The sequence below is a fragment of the Candida metapsilosis genome (genome assembly GCF_017655625.1).
Source record: "Candida metapsilosis strain BP57 chromosome Unknown scaffold1, whole genome shotgun sequence".
In the NCBI taxonomy this organism is placed as follows: Eukaryota; Fungi; Ascomycota; class Pichiomycetes; order Serinales; family Debaryomycetaceae; genus Lodderomyces; species Lodderomyces metapsilosis.
Genome location: NW_027138159.1, coordinates 2,392,130 through 2,410,408, shown reverse-complemented (window position 1 = coordinate 2,410,408; position 18,279 = coordinate 2,392,130). Strand labels below are relative to the sequence as shown.

Here is an 18,279-nt window from a genome sequence, read left to right as displayed (position 1 = left end):
AAAAGGGAAGAATAATAAAAAAGACATCATTTTTGTAACTTACATTCACTTTCTGTGCAACAATTTTTTCAACAACCGCAATCTAAAAATCTCATTGTTGAAATCGGGTTGTCATTCTAATTTTTTTTATTTATCAAACCGACAGTACCGTTTACTACACTTTCATTTTTTCCTATTCATAAAGAAAGAAGAGGATTAAATACACTTTAATTGCCCTGAGATTTCATATCCAGAACATTTATACCATTGAAATGCCTGAATTGAGTCAATTGAAGGTATCTCCGGCAAACATCCATGCGGTATCTCCGAAGGATTATGCAAACAACGACAAAGTGAAACTATCCGGTCGTATCTTGAACGTCCTGACAACTTTACCTACTCAGATTGTTAGTAACTACGACTCCAAAACCAATCTTTACTATTGGGACGTCGACATTGTGCATGGAAGTCTGGCTTTATTCTCCTCGCAAAGCTTTTTACAGCAACATACCGATTGGGAAACCCATGTTATTGCTTGGACTGGTGAGTTAAAGAACAAGGTGAAGAACACGGTTAATGTTACTGCTGACAATTTGGAAGATGATCCATTATACCTTGATGATGAAGATAAGGAAGAGATTGAAAAAAAGCTACAAAAAGCCATAGGGTCAGAGAATATCGGTCCTATTTGGTTGTTAAGACGTGATCAAGAAAGATGGAGAAGGTATGCAGAGAGCGTTATTTGGCCGGTATTCCATTACTTTCTGGGAGTACCTTCGGATGGAAAGGAAGAGATTCAAGCGTGGCACGATTATGTAAAGTTTAATGAAGCCTATGCCAACAAGATTAAACAAATTTACAAGCCCGGTGATGTCATTTGGATACATGATTATTACTTGTTGTTATTGCCTCAATTACTACGCATGGAATTTCCAGATGCTTATATTGGGCATTTCTTACATACGCCTTTCCCATCATCGGAGTACTTTAGATGTCTTTCTAAAAGAAGTCAATTGTTAGATGGTTTACTCGGTGCTGATAAAATTGGTTTCCAATCTGAGTCGTTCCAAAGGCATTTCGTATCTTGCTGTGCGAGAGTCTTGGGATGTGAAGTGACCAAGAATCAAATTTTCGCTTATGGAACCACGATTTCGGCAGAAACTTTACCAATCGGTATTGATACCTTGAGGATTGAACAGGATGCTTTTTCCAAATCGAGTGGTATAGATCAAAAAGTTGAAGCTATTCGAAAGTTGTACAAGGATAAGAAGATTATTGTTGGAAGAGATCGGTTGGATCGGGTAAGAGGGGTTGTACAGAAACTCGAGGCTTTCCAAATGTTTTTGGAAATGTATCCTCAATGGAGAGATAAGGTAGTTTTGATCCAAGTTTCCACTCCGGGCTATAGTCATTCAGCTAATGTCGAGCAAAAGGCAACAGAATTGATAAATCAAATCAATTCCAGATATGGTACCTTGAATCATACACCTGTTTTACATTACCAAATGCGGGTTCCGAAAGAAGAGTATTTGGCATTATTGAGAGTTGCTGATTTATGTTTAATCACCTCGGTAAGAGACGGAATGAACACGACAGCTTTTGAATTTGTAATCTGTCAAAAGTATAACAACTCGCCGCTAATTTTATCAGAATTCACAGGAACAGCATCCGTCTTGAACTCGGCAATTTTGGTTAACCCATGGGACTCAGTAGGCGTATCGAAAACCATCAATGATGCATTATCTTTTACCAACGAGGAAAAAGAAGTTTTGGAAAGCACACTTTATAAAAAAGTGGTTTCTAATACAGTTCAAAATTGGACGTCAACTTTTATTCGTGACATAATTGACCATTCAGTGGTGACGCATTCTAGCCATTATACTCCAGCTTTGAATCGACCACTTTTATTGAGAAATTACAGCCACTCAAAGAGAAGATTGTTTTTGTTTGATTATGATGGAACTTTGACTCCCATTGTGAAAGATCCCGCTGCAGCCATCCCATCTGACAAATTGAATCGTGTTTTGGACATATTGGCATCAGATCCAAAGAATCAAATTTGGATTATTTCTGGTAGAGATCAAGCATTTTTAGAGAAATGGATGGGTAAGAAACATGTTGGGTTGTCAGCTGAACATGGTTGTTTTATCAAGGATTTGGGGTCTAAAGAGTGGGTCAACTTGGCTGAAGCTTATGATATGTCCTGGCAACCAAAAGTGGAGGATGTATTTAAAAAGTATACAAAGCAAACGCCTGGCTCCAACATTGAAATTAAAAAGGTTGCATTGACTTGGCATTATCGAGGAGCTGATCCAGAACTTGGTGCTTATCAAGCTCAAAAGTGTCTCGATGAACTTAACGAAACTATTGCAACCGAATATGATGTTGAAGTGATGTCGGGTAAGGCAAACATCGAAGTAAGACCCAAGTTCTTAAACAAGGGTGAAATTGTTAGAAGGTTAGTCACCCACCCGCATGGCACAAAACAGTCGCTCGAAGAAGAGTCGAGAGATGAGGTGTGTCACGAGAAACTACCTGACTTTGTCTTGTGTTTGGGTGATGATTTGACAGATGAGGATATGTTTAAGTCGTTGCACAAGATTGAAAACCAATGGAAATTGGACAATGTTCCAACCAATCAATTTGGCACTTATGGAGTCTTTCCTGTCGCTGTGGGGCCAGCTTCTAAAAAAACAGTGGCTACAGCACATTTAACTGAACCAGCCCAAGTACTTGAAACTTTGGGTTTGTTGGCAGGAACTGTGTCTTTGTTTGAGAGTGCTGGTTCTGTGGATTTGGATGATAGAGGACATGTTGCCAATAGCGCCAGTTCAATGAAATCAAAAGATGCTATACACCAAGCATCATTGAGGAAGAAAAGAAGTATTGAATTAGGGAATGCAGCTAAGTGAGCAGCGTTTTGTGTATAATCTTTTAGTTTACAATATAAAGGACAATAGAGTTGATTATCGGTCTCTTTGTATAGTTCCCGTTTCAAACTTGATTCAGGTGACGTTGATGAAAAAAAAAAAAAAATTCCAAAAAAAAAAAAAAAAGGAAGCAAAAGCACTTTACACGTAGCATAACACAACAACAGCTTTTCGCAAAACTACAAAGGAATACTGCTCATGTCTAGTCCAACGCCTCCTACAGGGCAAGTTCAGATTCAGACTTCTGCTCAAAAGTCGCCAGCTGCTATCAATGTGGCAAACTACTTATTCCAGAATCCTATTTTGAAACAAAGAGTAGGTTTATTGGACAACAAGAATGATCTTGAATTCTTCAGATACAAGCGTTTCGAAAGGGCACTTTTAAGCGATGAATATAAAGCCAAGCAGCAGAACCCTAGGAATGGACTACCACCAATCACATCTATTGAGGAAGTGCAAAAGATTTTTATCTTGTTGATTCAAAATCAAATGATTATACCGGTCAAGAAATTGCACTATGCTGAAGTCAAAGCCGTTAAAGGGTGGAAACCTAATCGTGAGAAGCCAACATTAAAGAGATCAGAAAAGGCTGTGGTTGATCCTAACTTCTATTACGGGTGGTTGTATACTAAACCTAACCCATACATTTTATTGTACAGTCTATTGGCAGTTGCAGGTATATTTGCGATAATTTTGTTCCCATTGTGGCCAAACTTTATGAGAGTTGGTGTCTGGTACTTGTCAATGGCAGCATTGGGTTTCATTGGATTACTTTTTGCCACTGCAATTGTCAGGTTTATCATATACGTTATTTCCTTAGTGGCGCTTCCTAAACCATTTTGGTTATTTCCTAATTTGTTTGAAGACTGTGGGTTTTTTGAAAGTTTTGTGCCATTGTACGGATGGGAAGAACCTAAGAAGAAAAAGTCAAAAAAGTCAAAGAAATCTAAAACGGCTGCTGTTAGTGATGATAAAGTAGAGCCTATTTTGACCAGTGCCGAGAAAAAAGCTACCGGTGTTGAGGCAACTGAAAATGGATCTGGTGATGCCAAAAAGAGCAAGAGAAAGGTTACATTAGAGGAGGTTGCTGACGAATAGATATTCTCTTTGAGGATTTGGAAATAGTCTGTGAGAATGGTTGAAGTGGAACTCGCTCCTTGTGTAAGTATATAAACTTTAAAAGAGCAGGTTTATGTAACATCGTTTATGTAATGCTCACTCTGAAACTCGTTGCATGGATCTGCTCAAAATTGCTGCCTTCGTCTCTCTGTCGCGTCAAAATTGTATAAAACTCCGAATTTGGACAACCGCGAGTGAAAGGATCACGAGCATTTTCCTTTGAATAACTGACCATAGATTTACTGAAATGCATACGATAAATGATATCTCATTCAATCCCGACTTCTCATTAGTATCGATTGCAACTAACAATGGCAACAAGATTTTCAATTGTGAACCTTTTGGAGAATTATATTCGTCTTCAGAGACTCAACTTAGGAGAACATTGTCAAACTCAATAGACGACGTCTCTGAGGTAGCCGTAAAAGCCGATCACTCCACGGATGAGAAATGTCCCACGAAATTGTTGAAGATGTTATTCTCGACCAGTTTAACGATAATTGTACCAGAAGCTAATGACTGTCGATCGTTGAAAGTCGTTAATCTCAAACAAGGTCTCAAAATTGTTGAATTGGAGTTTGAATCTAGCGTGGTTGACGTAAAGTTGAATCGCAAGCGGTTGCTTATTGCGTTACATAATGGGGAGCTTCACATTTACGATCTCAGCTGTATTAAATTGCTTTCTGTGTTGAGACTAAGTCCCAATGTTGACACCTTTGTGGGAGATTTGAGTATTGACGACAAATCATGGTTATGTATACCAATTAGTGCAATAAAGGATGACAATATGTTCTCCAAGCCTCGAAGAGATAGCAATGTATCCATGCATTTGACAGAGAATGATACTCAAGGAACCCATTACCTTGATGAATATATTGAATTAACGCCAAAAGTTAAGCAAAGCAATAGCGTATTTGAAAGTCCTAATATAACACTTCGTGATATTCAAGAAGATAGTGAAGGCTGGCTTATGGTTTATGATACAATGAACTTGACTCCAGTGTCAATATTCAAAGCCCATGACTCTTCTATTAGCAAAATTGCCATGTCCCAGAAGGGCAACAAAATCGCCAGCGCATCTGTCAAAGGAACGATTGTGCGTGTTTTCGATTTTGCCACTGCAGAAGATGGGAAGGTATCCTTAACTCTGGTTAAAAATCTACGTCGTGGCCATAATGTTGCCAAAATAAATTCCCTTTGCTTCAACCATGACGAGACCATTTTGGGCTGCGGGTCAGAATCCAATACTATACATTTTTTCAATTTAATTAAAGGTGACGCCATCAATGAGAAAGGAGGTGATGAACATGCACAGGAATCTGATGATCATCCAAACAGTTTTAGTGACTATGATGACCAAAGTGATACTGATACTCGACGTTCTTCATCAGAAGAATTAAATGAGAGTCTTGCCAGCTTGCTTGTTTCAAAAACAGTTAATACTTCAACTCAAGAGCAAGAGGCTTTGAAGAGCAAGAAATCATGGTTCAGCAAAACCAAGAGCAAATTCATACATAATCCCTACACAACATCATTTTTGAACAAAATTCCTTATCGAGACTATCTAGATAATCTTATTTGGGAGCCACCGAGACGGTCGTTTGCTTACATCAGATTACCAGAGCACGCTTGGACGTCTAGTAGTAACACTAATCATAATAAGGTAGCAATTGGGTTTAATGGTGGTCTTATTCTTATAGCTTCTTACCAGTCTGGAAAGTTTTATCACTACCAGCAGCCAAAGCAGCATACGGGGCATCGTTTGGCTGGGAAGGACAGTGGAGATGATAAAGATAAAAGAGAGGAATGTCAACTTTTAGGTCAATATGATATGCTACAGGGCGTTTAGGGCCTAGTGGAGCTGGATAAAAGTTACTGCACTGTATATACGTCTAGGGAGATATCAAACATCTATCTAATATCTATATGGAATAGTGTTTAGGGGGTGGCTTCATTACTCCTGTAGAGGCAAAGTTTTGCCATTGTGTGTTTGGAATGGGACGATTTCGGTTTTCCGCGGATTTAGTTTTCTCTTTTTCTGCTTTCCCCCACTAATCTCCACAATTTTTTTTCCATCTTTAGCGTCTAATTTGTCAAACGCACACTCTTCTAACTTCTCAATCTCAATCAAATATCCGAAACCAATATTGTAGTATTATTTAAACCAAAAAAAAAATTCACCGATCCTCACCAATTTATGAATAGAGTTTACCAATCTGTCAAACATATTCACAAATCACCAATTGCAAGCATTTTAAGCAACTGTTCTTCTTTTAATCGAATCAGAATGTCTCAATTATCAACGAATCCAACTTCTGGCTCGGCTGCAGGTGATGATGCTGTGGTCTTACATTCCTCCAGAGGCCATGCTAGGATCATCACTTTGAACAGAGTCAAAAAGTTGAACTCATTAAATACAGAGATGGTGAACTTGATTACTCCAGACTTGTGGAAATACGCAAAGGAGCCAGAAAACAGTGTCATTATTTTAACAACAAACTCTCCCAAAGCATTGTGTGCTGGTGGTGATGTTGCTGAATGTGCTAACCAAATTGTCAAGGGCAATCCTGGATACGGTGCTGACTTCTTTGACAAGGAATACAACCTTGATTACTTGATTTCGACTTTACCAAAGCCATATGTCTCCTTGATGGATGGTATTACATTTGGAGGTGGTGTGGGTTTATCAGTTCACGCCCCATTCCGTGTAGCTACAGAAAAGACAAAGTTGGCTATGCCAGAAATGGATATCGGATTCTTCCCCGATGTTGGAACCACATTCTTTTTGCCAAGATTGGATGACAAGATCGGATACTACACAGCATTAACAGGTACTGTTTTATCTGGTTTGGATGCATATTTTTCAGGTTTTGCCACCCATTACGTCAAGTCTGAAAAGATTCCTCAATTGATTATCAGATTGGCAAATTTGCAACCTCCTGAAATCGATGACATTTCGAAGATCTCATTAGTATCAGGAAACACCCAATACTTTCAACAGGTCAATGATGTCTTGAATGAATTTAGCGAAAAGAGGTTGCCAGCTGATTACAAATTCTTGTTAACCGAGGAAGAACTTGAATTAAACAATAAAGCATTCTCACAAAAGAATATCAATGAGGTTTTAAAATTCTTTGAAGAACACAGTAGCTCTTCACCATTTGCTAAAAAGACTTTGGAAAAGTTGTTGCAAAAACCAAGAACCTCATTAGCAGTTGGATTTGAATTGATGAATCATGGTTTACAAAACTCCATCAAGGAACAATTCACATTAGAAATGGTTGCAGCGGTCAATATTCAAAAACTACCACCAAAAGAGAATGATTTTGCCAAAGGTGTTATTCACAAATTGGTCGACAAGATTAAGGACCCATTTTTCCCTAAATGGAATGATCCTAGTATCGTTACTCCAAAATATGTTTCTGATATTCTTACCCAAACTGATGAGACGCTGAAATTGTTACCTACCCCACCATTGATCAAAGAGTGGTTTGGTTTAGATTATAAAGATTATCCTTTGAACTTTGGTTTACCTAGAAATAAGGAAGTTGCCGCTTATATTGCCGGTTCTGATGGCTCAAACAGAACCTATTTACCTACTCCAGCAGAAGTTTTCAAGCACTTTAAATCCACCACTGGCGATAAATTGGGTGTTGAATTGAAGATTAAGCAGATCTTGGATTTACATGGAGAGACTGCCAAGTATGACAACAAGTATGTATCTTGGAGGAAGTAGAACCCTTTAACTTGAATTTCTTGATACTGATACACTTTTCTTTTTTTATAGTAACTATATATGATACACACTTTTGGTCAAGCATTACTTGAACTTTTCAAGAATTAAATCCTCTCCCAACTCTTCATAATCAGCTTTAGAAACAAACCAATTGTCCAATGCAATCTTTGCACTACTCGAGTTCTCATCATTTTCATTCAACATGCTGGCCAAGTTACATGCTCCTAACCAACTTCCAAATTGTTTGTCCCAAATATCAGCATTATCGTTGTTTAAAGTAGGTCTAATTTGTTGAACATGATATGCAAATGGAAAGTTTGGAAAGTACTTTTGCATCAATGCCTTAATGTCATTTATTACGTGATCAGACAACTCGCTAGCCAAAGAAGTACCTCCCGTAATTAAAACGTTAGACAACAATTGCTTGAATATTTCCATGAACCTAGCGAATCGATTTTGTGAATGTGAACTTTGATCATCATTACGGGGCATCAAAGTTGCTTCAAGACTTTTTATAGACATGTACACCAAATTAGTTAAGCCTTGTGAGGCAGGTACATCAAAGGAAGGTTCAGGTAAATTCACGTTTGGCAACTTGTTCAAATTTGGGTCAAACAAATTTTCCAAATAATTTCGTTGGTCACTGACATCTAAAAATTTGTGATCATAAATTTCAAGGTTGGACACTTGGTAGTTTAAAGAGAGGTTCTTGTACTCTTGCAATACGTGCGACGACATGTAGTACGACTTGAATGACTCTGAAGCAGTTCTATAAGAGGCTGGTAATAATTCGTCGACAGACTGTACTTTTCCTTCCAAGTAGTTTAGGATGTGCAAATTGATAAAATCTCCTGCATATTTGGAATGGAAAGAGCTCTTATTTTGTATTACTCCATCCAAGATAGGTGTAACGCTCGCAACACCTGATCCGACATCAATAACCAACCCAGTGGATTTGCCGCATCGATATAATTGGGTCAATGGGTTTTTAACAAGACTGAACAACGGCACCTCAAATTCTTCAAATACAATCTGGCATGCTTTTACTTTTGACTTCATTGTATTCCAAGATTGTTCGGTCATAACCAATGGAAACTCTTTGGAATCTATCAGGTTATGATTATCAATGTTATTGTAGACATAGCGCCAGTTATGGACGATATTGTCAAAGTTGTAAATCAATCCATCTTCTAGCAAAGTAGATACTGGATACTGTGAGTATTTGTCCATTTCATCGTCTCCTACAATGACATTATTGGTGGCCTTGTCCACGATATAATTTGAATTGAAAACGAGTGAAGGTAGGTCGTCCAGAGCAAATCCCGCTTTCGTTGTGTAGGATCCGTTGTCTATCACTACTGCTGGAGCTGTGTATGCCATTGTTGAATCTAGACTAGCTTGTTGGGTATTACCAGGTGATTGGCTTTCTAAGTAAACAAATGTTTTCAGTTGTACTTTTAGGACGAAGAAGAGAGATTATTTTTTTTTTTTTTTTACGGTCGTGATACGCTACCACTTCAATAGTCTGGAACTGCAGAAATTATTAATTATCATCTAGAGAGAGTTAACCACAACTCTTCTTCTAAGCATATCTATATCAGTTCAATAAAGATGCTTAGTAACACCATACGTACACTCAAACATAACAAAGCGATATTGCCACGCCGTTTATTAGCAACAACGACCGCTCCAGCGCCAACTTACCAGACTTCAATTTTACCTAATGGGTTGACAGTGGCAAGCGAATCGATGCCTGGTACTAAAACAGCTACAGTAGGAGTCTGGATCAACGCAGGTTCCAGAGCAGATAATCCCAATTCAAGCGGTACAGCTCATTTTTTAGAGCATTTGGCTTTCAAAGGAACTAACCGAAGAACTCAGTTGAACTTGGAGTTGGAGATTGAGAATTTAGGGTCGCAGATTAATGCATATACATCACGGGAGAATACTGTTTATTACACTAGATGTCTAGCGGAAGACTTGAACCAGAATGTGGATATCTTGAGTGACTTGTTGACCAAATCAAAATTGGAAGAAAGGGCCATTGAAAACGAAAGATATGTCATTTTGCAAGAAAGTGATGAAGTTGACAAAATGTATGATGAGGTAGTCTTTGACCATTTACACGCTGTTGCTTTCAAAAACCAAGATTTGGGAAGAACCATTTTAGGACCAAGAGATTTAATCAAGACGATAAACAGACAAGACTTGAAAGATTACATCACCACTAATTACAAAGGTGATAGAATGGCGTTGATTGGTGTCGGGTGTGTTGAGCATGAAGAGCTTGTCAAATTGGGCGAGAAATATTTCAGTAATATCCGCAAGAGCGATAAACCATTTAAACAAAGTGGTGATGATTTACCAATATTTTACGGCGAAGAGATTAGAGTACAGGATAACGCAATGCCTACAACTCATGTGGCTTTGGCTGTGGAAGGTGTAAGCTGGTCAGCTCCTGATTTCTTTGTTGCGTCTGTTGCCAATGGGATCATAGGAACTTGGGACAGATCAATTGGCGTTGGCTCAAACTCGCCCTCGCCATTGGCTATCACTGCAGCAACTGGGGGCCCTAACAAGACACCAATTGCAAACTCTTATATGGCATACACTACTTCCTATGCAGATACCGGTTTGCTTGGTGTTTACTTTACTGCTGATAGCAACGCCAATTTGAAAGTTTTGGTTGATGCAATTCAAAAAGAATGGGGTAGATTGAGTTTGGGACATATTACCGATGAAGAAGTCGAGAGGTCTAAATCACAACTCAAAGCCTCCTTATTATTAGCTTTGGATGACTCTACAGCAATTGCTGAAGATATCGGAAGACAAGTTGTCAATACTGGATTTAGATTATCACCAGAGGAGGTCTTTTCGAGAGTTGAATCAATCACCAAAGACGATGTTGTTAATTGGGCCAACTACAGATTAAAAAATAGGCCAGTTGCTTTAGCTGCTGTTGGTAATGTCGCAACTTTACCAACACTTTCGGATATTCATAGAGGAATGGACTTCAAATAGAAAGCTCGTTTCAATTTGTAAATAGGTACAAAATATAGATTTTTTATTGCGTGATTAAGTCGACAGCATTTGACCCACCATTTTCAGTTTCCTCTTCATTTAACTCGGCATCGACTGTGCCTTCCTTGATAAGTACCAGTTCAGATGGCTCTCGTTTCATAATCTCTGGTGGTGGGAACAAGTTACCAATAGACTCAATCCACCTTCTTCGTTTCTCCAAAAGTGCCCTAAGCCCACTGTTGATGGCTTGTTGCTGTGGTGCATTGGCATCAATTTTCTTCTTTTTACCTCTTCCTTTAGACCTCTTCATAAATGCCAGGTCAACCTGTTTATCCAAGTCTTCTAATATTGTAGAGTACTCCTGGTATGCGATGGCGTCTTGAACAATGGGAACCAATTTCCTCTTGTTGGCTCTATTTCTACTTGTCACCTCACGCAATTCATTTTGCAAAGACCTAATCTCGGCACAAACCTCGTCATCTTCTTTGTTCCGTATCCATTCGTCACTATCAACTATACTGATGGCCAGCTTTTTTGGTACTCTTCCTGTTAGCTTGTTTGGCTTAGCTTTTCCATCATCCCGGGTCGGTAGATTCATAAATATACCAATATACTTGAGCTCACGCTTAAGACGATCTTCGATCGATTGATAATCATTTGCATCGGTTGTTATCCTATAGTCCTCGTTGCTATTCAATTGAGTGGCAACTTCATCTTGAGCAAGCAAATTAGTCTGGTCGGGGCCATTTTCACTCTTTACACCACCATTTTTCTTTTCATCGTCTTCGGTTTCTACTTCATGGTTACTTAATATCGCTGATAGCAATCTGCTTGACAATGGACCACAAGATACATCCTCAGTATAAAGTTTATCATCAGTTAATGCATTGATAGATCCTTTGGCTTGATATCCATCTGTTTGATTAGAATATATAGCTGGTGAGTTGAGTTTTGCAGCTAAGGTGGAATCTTCTTCGGCCCACATATCGGCGTAAAATCTTCCTAACCTTGGAATGATGAAAGGTGATACATCAGGATCGTAGTTTGTCTTTTCAAACCCAGGCGGTATGATGTTTCTCTCCTCGAGAAACTTTAGATCGTCATTGGTGAAAGGACGAAAGTATGATTCAATATACGATTGAAACGTACTGAATTGAACTTGATTAGTTGGTGGTTTGTTCTTTGAGAAATCTATATCGGGGATTTTTCCCGGTAGCAAATCTTGTAAATCATTCTCAGGGTAAGATGCCACTGCATATTTTTTCTTCAAGTAGTCTTTTCCGTGTGTTTCCAAACCATTGTTGTCTTCTGAATATAGACCTAGTGCAGCAATCGCTTTCGATGATAGTACTTGCGGCTCCACATACTCGGATTTCGGATTCTTGAGTCTTGTGTCGTTATCGTGTGAAAAAGATCCTGATTGAACTGGAGGCACTGGATCATCTTTCAGATTTACTTTCTCCTTTGACTCTGAGGTATCTTCCTTTTCTGTGTTATCTAGTTTCCTCTTCTTGGTGTCTGCATTGGCTTCATCATCCTCTAGGTCACCACTGGGACGTTTTTTCGATTCATCTTTTCCGCCTTGGCTTTTTTCTATACTGTGCAATACTTGTTCATCATTGTGCTCTAACTGATTCAATTGCTTTTTCAAATTGCTGAATAATTTATTCAAGTTAGTTAAAGTGTTTACATTAGGAATGTTTCGAATCGAGTCGCCATCTAATAAACCATTGGATGCGTCATAAGTTAGCTTTAACTCATTTATAATATCATCTAATGTTGTCGATGCATCGTGTGTGTCCTTCATAGTTGATTATTAGCTCACTTGTCCATATAATTCTATTCGGCTTTGAAAGTGTTTATACTTTTCTACTGTTTTTTTTTTTTTTGCGGCTTGAAATGCGCGCCGTTCGACGATTTATTAACTATTTACAAACTACACAGTCTTCCAATCAAGGTGAAATCTTACTAAGCTGGTCAAGATCCAACTTCTCCTTGCTCATCTCTACAAGATTATTGACAATTTCATGTCTCTTTGTAGGAGCATCCTGTGGTCTCTTCCATTCTTCTGGGAACACAGGCTTTGGTTTTGTGGTCCACGTTTTCATGTGACGTTTGTCTAATGGTATATCAGCGAAAGTTTCCTTACTAAGATCTTTGGACTCTGCCAATAGTTTGTTGAATGTGTCAATCAACCAACTGACATTTTGAGCTGCTTGGGGGTACCTCTCACACTTTAACTGGAATGAATCTGACCCATGATGGAATCTGCGACCAGCAAGGATTTTGAACTTGTGTTCCTGTTCTTTTGTGAGCTGCAAATCTTTCAATTCAACGTATAATGTGACCTTTCTATTGTGTTTATTGGATACATCTTCACTAAAATCGGAGTTGTATGTCAATTTGATGGGAGCTTGAGTTCTTGGTTTTGGAGTGTATGGTTGACGATACTTGGCTAACAAGGGCATTTCAAAAGCTGACACTCTATGCAAGTTTTCTATACGTCTAGAATGATGCGGTTCCGCTCCAGTATTTATCACAAACATGTTGCTCAACTTTTGAGGCTTACCTCTATCCTTCATAGGAGTATTGTTCATGACACGTTCCTTGAAGTTTTCAATTTCAAAAGCATAATCCAATGCTGGTTTATTAGCTGTTAATGAAGTGATTGTGGATAAGATGGCCGTCCTTTCCTCATTGGTTGGATTGTAAGCATCACCTAGATATTTTTTTCTAATTTGATGTAATTGAAATACTTGATCCGCTGGCAACCCTTGCCAAGCATGTGGGTTGAGATATAGCTCTGGCTTGTTTACCGCCGAAGATGAATATGTTCTTATCCCGCGAAGGATAGAGGAGCTACTGCGTATTTGCTTCATAGGGGTGCTGGTGTGTGGTGAAACTACAAATTTTTTCTTTTTTTTTTTTGTTTTTTTTTTCAATATTTTTCAATTTTTCGTTTGTCCTACAATTCGCTACACATTTATACTTCACTTCTTCACCTTCTTTGAGGAATCATCCCTACCGTGTAGTGTCCTTTTACATGGTGGTGCTTCATCTTCAATCTTTACTTCTGGCTCTCTACCTTTCTCCCCGGGCTCTTGTTTAATTCTACTTTCATGTGCATCACCTTCAGCCTTTACTTCTGGCTCTCTACCCTTCTCCTCAGGCTCCTGCTTAACCTTCTTGACATCTTTCTCTTTCTTCGGCTTGAAAAAGTCTGATACAGACAGAGCTGTCTTGTCTGAAACTTTTTTAAGTACGCTTTCGCTCTTATTGCTTGGATTTCCAACATCATTGGACACTCTGTACACCTCTATGTTTGCATACGCTTCATTCGTCTTTGAATTCAATACCTCTTCAATCAAGGAGTCATCCCAATCCCTACTTGGATCTAGCCATTGGAACCAAGCTTTTGACCCCGGTTCAATTACCAATGTCTTTCTTGTGTGTAGCCAAGAGAGGTCGTATTTGTCTGATTTCTCCGCAGGCGCCGTAATCACAGTAAATGACGAAAAGTACTCATCACCGACATTAAAGTTGTCCTTATAATTGTAATTATGTGAATAAAATCCAGCTAGGAATATCAAGGGAGCAGATTTTGAGTGAATAAAGTACGGAATCTTTTCGTTATTTATCTTGTGCCACTCAAAGTACCCTTGTATGGGTATCACACATCTATGCTTTTTGCAGGAAGACCACACTGCACGGTGTTGCGCAAGCGATTCTCTTCTGCAATTAAAGTATTTGCTTTCGTGCTTGCCCAATTCACGTGAATATTTCTCTCCTTCATTTTGCTTCCCCTTGTTGACTGGCGTAGGATCCTCTGGCTTTGCCCAAGCTGGCACTAACCCGAACTTCAGAGGTTCGACGATGTAACTTTGAGAGATCCCCGGTTGTGGCTGTGACATGTAGACCATGAGCGCCGTATTAGTAGGTGCTATATTACATGACGGCGTCCATTGAGATACCCTAGATATGTCTAATTGAATCTTGTCGGTTGGGTCGTTTGCTCCAGGCGTTTCAGCTTCATAAATGCCATCAGAAGGTTCATTGATTTCGTTATCCTCTCCAGTGACTGTCTCATAAAATTCACTAGGAATGTTGTTTAAATTCTAATTGGTTAGTATTTTCTTCGTTTCAGGTTACCTTCAATGATTTTAGCATACTATTCCTTGAGCAAACCTGCCACACATGGTCGAATGTAAAGAGCAAAAGTAGAGGGGAGGATTTTTTTTATTTTTGCGAATTTAGCTTTGTGATCACTATCTATGGAGAGGATATTGGATTGTCACTAAAATAATCTGGCTGCGAGTCCCTATCCAAAAACTCATCATAAGACTTTCCAAAGTTATTATGGCAGTCTGGGTCATCTGAATAGTCACTTGCTTCGTCGCACTCAGTGTCGGTATTGCTTGGTGATGGCTCCAACGTAGTCCCGTTTGCACGTTTCTCTTCTGCCTCCCTTTTACGTCTAGCTTTTTCCTTAACGTACTGTTTATACTCATTGTAGTCGTCAACAGCAGCTTGTTCTTGCTTGTACCTCTCGTCACTAACTTCAGAGTCTCTAGCAGTACCCAAATGCGTATCTTCAACAAAAGCAACTGGTTCCATACCATCTGGGAAATATGATTGCTTCACAACGCCATTTTCGTAATTAGGGTTGTATTTGTATGCATCGCCAAAACCCATATCTTTCATCAAACGAGTTGGTGCATTCCTCAAGTGGATCGGAACAGGTAGTCGAAGCACCTCGGGCTTTTCACTGATCAATTTCTGAGCCGATCTCAACGCACGATATGATTTTGTGGATTTTGGAGCACGGGCAAGCTTTGTAGTGCAATGAGCCAATATGATTTCTCCTTCCGGCATACCCACGAATTCATATGCTTGTTTGGCAGCAACAATGAACGGAAGACATGAACTATCTCTTAAGCCAATATCTTCGCTGGCAATCACTGTCATCCTTCGGAGAATAAATAAAGGGTCCTCTCCACCTGACAACATTTTTACTAAATAAAACATTGCCGCATCAGCGTCGGATCCTCGAACTGACTTATGAAATGCACTTATAATATCATAGTGGGCGTCACCGTCCTTATCATACATTTGATGAAAATTTCGAGACTTTAGTATCTTTTTGAGAATCTCCACGGTTACATTAACAGTTGCTCCATCATCAGGTTTTTCTTCAAACCTATCGGCAGAAAGATAGGCATTGACAGTCTCTAGGACGTTCAAAGCTGCACGTGAGTCGCCCATACACAAGTTTGCAATGTATTCAAATGAATCATTCTCTAAAGTCATGAAAGGTAAATGGTACAACAATTTACGAGCTCGGTTGACTTCAAAAAGTGCTCGATTTAAAATTCTAACAATGTCCTTGGCGCTAAATGCTTCCATTATGAATGTCTGCATCCTCGACAATAGTGCATTGTTTAATGAAAATGATGGGTTTTCTGTTGTAGCTCCTATCACCGTACAAACTCCTTTTTCAACCACTGGAAGAAGTAAATCTTGAACCGCTTTGTTATAACGGTGAATTTCATCAATAAAAAGAATGGTCCGCTGTTGGGTTAACTTTTTATGATTTTCAGCTTGCACAAACACTTGTTTTAAATCCTTGGCACCGCTGCTAGCACCCGAAAGCTCAACAAACTTGCAGCTGGTTGACTTTGCTATTATTCGTCCTAATGTAGTTTTGCCACATCCTGGTGGTCCCCATAGTATAAAGGAAGGTATTAAATCCGACTTGATGATATTTCTCAACGGGGCACCTTCTCCAAGCAACTTCTCCTGGCCGATAAAGTCGTCCAACTTCTCTGGTCGTAGCCTGTGGGCTAAGGGGACTCCGACTTGTCTTTTAAGTTCTGTAATCACTTTTGTTGTATCATTGGAAGGCAGTGGTGGAGATTCATCGCGTGTTGCTTCGCTCGTAACATCCGTTTCTGTCAATTCTCTTCCTGAGGAGTTCTCCAAACTTCTCTGTCGTTGCGCCAAACTGTCTGGTGTTGGCTTCCTCCTTTTCGACGTGGCATCTGTTGACACCTTCAATCCAAGGGCGCTAAAAGCATCGCGTTTCTTGACCTTCAAGTCGTTTTGGTCAGTCGTTTTCTCGGGTTTTACCTCTTGAGTGTCAAGGCAGCTATTAACATGCCGTTCTAGGAGCAATTTTGGGATCAGTTTGGAGCATATAGGGCATACTTCTTCCATGATTAGTTGGTGATTAAATGATCTCAAGACGCGATTTTCCAAAAAAAAAAAAAAAAAAAATATCCGAAACATACATTCTTGTCACCACATCAAAATGAGTGCCAAGATAGAACTACCACACCATGAATCACAGGGCCACAGTTTAAAACGCAAAAGGGTGTCACTGCAGTCTAGTGGTAACAAGAAACATCGACTGGTGAAGACGGAGATGGAAGATATTGAGGAAACGAGTGAAGAGATTGCCAAACAATACAAGAAGTACACCAATGCACCAAAATATGATCTCAATAGTGAGGAGTTATACTGTGTATGTCGAAAGCCTGATGAAGGGGAACTAATGATTGCATGTGATGGGTGCGAAGAATGGTTCCATGCCAAGTGTATGAATATAAAGCCTGAGCTCTCAAATATGATTGCCAAATTCTATTGCAAGTTCTGTGTATGGAAAGGGGAAGGAGTGACCTTGTGGAAACGCAAGTGTCGATTAGATGAATGTTGTGCACCTATTATGGATCAGTCAAAATATTGCAGTCCCGAACATGGGAAGGAGTACATGAGGCGGTTGCTTTTGGAAAATAGTGTGCTTGATCAGGGGGTCATCAAGAGGGTATTGACACACGTAAACAAGGATGTGGAAAAGCTTCACGCATTAGGGTCGAAGTTTCCCGAACTTGAAGAGGTCACGTCATTCCGACTGGATGGCAAGATGGATCAATTTCCACAAGATGTACGAGAGCAAATTGAAACCTTACGAGGCAAGATTGAAGATGTCAAGGAGAAGAAACAGGTCCAAAAACAAGAGCAAGAGCGGCTCCAGAAAGTGAAGGAGAATGTAAAACTCATTAATGAGAAATTGTCGTCGCTAATATTTCCAGCAGTTGAAGAGGAGAGTAAGCCCAGGTCAAAAAAGAACAAGCAAAAGAAACGAGTGGATCTTTGTCTATGTAATAAGGGAGAACATAGTTTAATTCAAGAGGTTACCACTTCTGATAAGTTATTGGAACAAATAGCTGCAAAGATCAAAAAGAGAATGAATGAGGACGAGGAGCAGGATGAAGAGGAGCAGGAAGAGGATGCTGATCCAGATTGGTTTCAAAGTTGCATTTGCGTCAGAGACAAGAAGAAATGCTATAGACACAATGGTTGGTGGAATTTGTTTTATGATGATACAGAAAAGCTATTGGATCAGCTAGGATCGAAGGAGTTAACTTTAGAGAAAAACATTAACGAAGTTTTACGCCACTACTCGATAGAAAAGTATAACGGAACGTAAGTTCCTAT

At 39.4% G+C, this 18,279-nt stretch overlaps 11 protein-coding genes across 11 annotated transcripts; 6 read left to right on the top strand and 5 right to left on the bottom strand. All coding sequences in view use genetic code 12, as the record gives it.

Moving 5' to 3' along the window:
• Window positions 1-251: 251 nt before the first annotated feature.
• TPS2 (trehalose-phosphatase) lies at window positions 252-2,891 on the top strand (the record flags this gene model as incomplete). The annotated part of the gene is made up of 1 exon (XM_067689802.1): window positions 252-2,891. The coding sequence occupies one exon, from the start codon at window positions 252-254 to the stop codon at window positions 2,889-2,891; it is 2,640 nt and encodes an 879-aa protein (XP_067551116.1).
• A 216-nt stretch (window positions 2,892-3,107) lies between these two features.
• On the top strand, window positions 3,108-4,007 carry SEC62 (Sec63 complex subunit; the record flags this gene model as incomplete). Its single annotated transcript, XM_067689801.1, has 1 exon — window positions 3,108-4,007. The coding sequence occupies one exon, from the start codon at window positions 3,108-3,110 to the stop codon at window positions 4,005-4,007; it is 900 nt and encodes a 299-aa protein (XP_067551115.1).
• Window positions 4,008-4,275: 268 nt separating this feature from the next.
• I9W82_001091 (uncharacterized protein) lies at window positions 4,276-5,877 on the top strand (the record flags this gene model as incomplete). The annotated part of the gene is made up of 1 exon (XM_067689800.1): window positions 4,276-5,877. The coding sequence occupies one exon, from the start codon at window positions 4,276-4,278 to the stop codon at window positions 5,875-5,877; it is 1,602 nt and encodes a 533-aa protein (XP_067551114.1).
• Window positions 5,878-6,315: 438 nt separating this feature from the next.
• Window positions 6,316-7,764, top strand: EHD3 (mitochondrial 37S ribosomal protein mS47; the record flags this gene model as incomplete). The annotated part of the gene is made up of 1 exon (XM_067689799.1): window positions 6,316-7,764. One exon carries the CDS (start codon window positions 6,316-6,318, stop codon window positions 7,762-7,764), a length of 1,449 nt encoding a protein of 482 aa, XP_067551113.1.
• Window positions 7,765-7,848: 84 nt separating this feature from the next.
• Window positions 7,849-9,144, bottom strand: I9W82_001089 (uncharacterized protein; the record flags this gene model as incomplete). Its single annotated transcript, XM_067689797.1, has 1 exon — window positions 7,849-9,144. One exon carries the CDS (start codon window positions 9,142-9,144, stop codon window positions 7,849-7,851), a length of 1,296 nt encoding a protein of 431 aa, XP_067551112.1.
• A 231-nt stretch (window positions 9,145-9,375) lies between these two features.
• Window positions 9,376-10,785, top strand: MAS1 (Mas1p; the record flags this gene model as incomplete). Its single annotated transcript, XM_067689796.1, has 1 exon — window positions 9,376-10,785. One exon carries the CDS (start codon window positions 9,376-9,378, stop codon window positions 10,783-10,785), a length of 1,410 nt encoding a protein of 469 aa, XP_067551111.1.
• Window positions 10,786-10,828: 43 nt separating this feature from the next.
• Window positions 10,829-12,592, bottom strand: NGG1 (histone acetyltransferase; the record flags this gene model as incomplete). Its single annotated transcript, XM_067689795.1, has 1 exon — window positions 10,829-12,592. One exon carries the CDS (start codon window positions 12,590-12,592, stop codon window positions 10,829-10,831), a length of 1,764 nt encoding a protein of 587 aa, XP_067551110.1.
• Window positions 12,593-12,737: 145 nt separating this feature from the next.
• On the bottom strand, window positions 12,738-13,664 carry I9W82_001086 (mitochondrial 37S ribosomal protein mS35; the record flags this gene model as incomplete). The annotated part of the gene is made up of 1 exon (XM_067689794.1): window positions 12,738-13,664. One exon carries the CDS (start codon window positions 13,662-13,664, stop codon window positions 12,738-12,740), a length of 927 nt encoding a protein of 308 aa, XP_067551109.1.
• Window positions 13,665-13,775: 111 nt separating this feature from the next.
• Window positions 13,776-14,981, bottom strand: I9W82_001085 (putative peptide hydrolase; the record flags this gene model as incomplete). Its single annotated transcript, XM_067689793.1, has 2 exons — window positions 13,776-14,900; window positions 14,955-14,981. 2 exons carry the CDS (start codon window positions 14,979-14,981, stop codon window positions 13,776-13,778), a joined length of 1,152 nt encoding a protein of 383 aa, XP_067551108.1.
• Window positions 14,982-15,054: 73 nt separating this feature from the next.
• I9W82_001084 (ssDNA-dependent ATPase) lies at window positions 15,055-16,998 on the bottom strand (the record flags this gene model as incomplete). Its single annotated transcript, XM_067689792.1, has 1 exon — window positions 15,055-16,998. One exon carries the CDS (start codon window positions 16,996-16,998, stop codon window positions 15,055-15,057), a length of 1,944 nt encoding a protein of 647 aa, XP_067551107.1.
• Window positions 16,999-17,092: 94 nt separating this feature from the next.
• Window positions 17,093-18,271, top strand: SPP1 (Spp1p; the record flags this gene model as incomplete). The annotated part of the gene is made up of 1 exon (XM_067689791.1): window positions 17,093-18,271. One exon carries the CDS (start codon window positions 17,093-17,095, stop codon window positions 18,269-18,271), a length of 1,179 nt encoding a protein of 392 aa, XP_067551106.1.
• Between the last annotated feature and the right edge of the window lie 8 nt (window positions 18,272-18,279).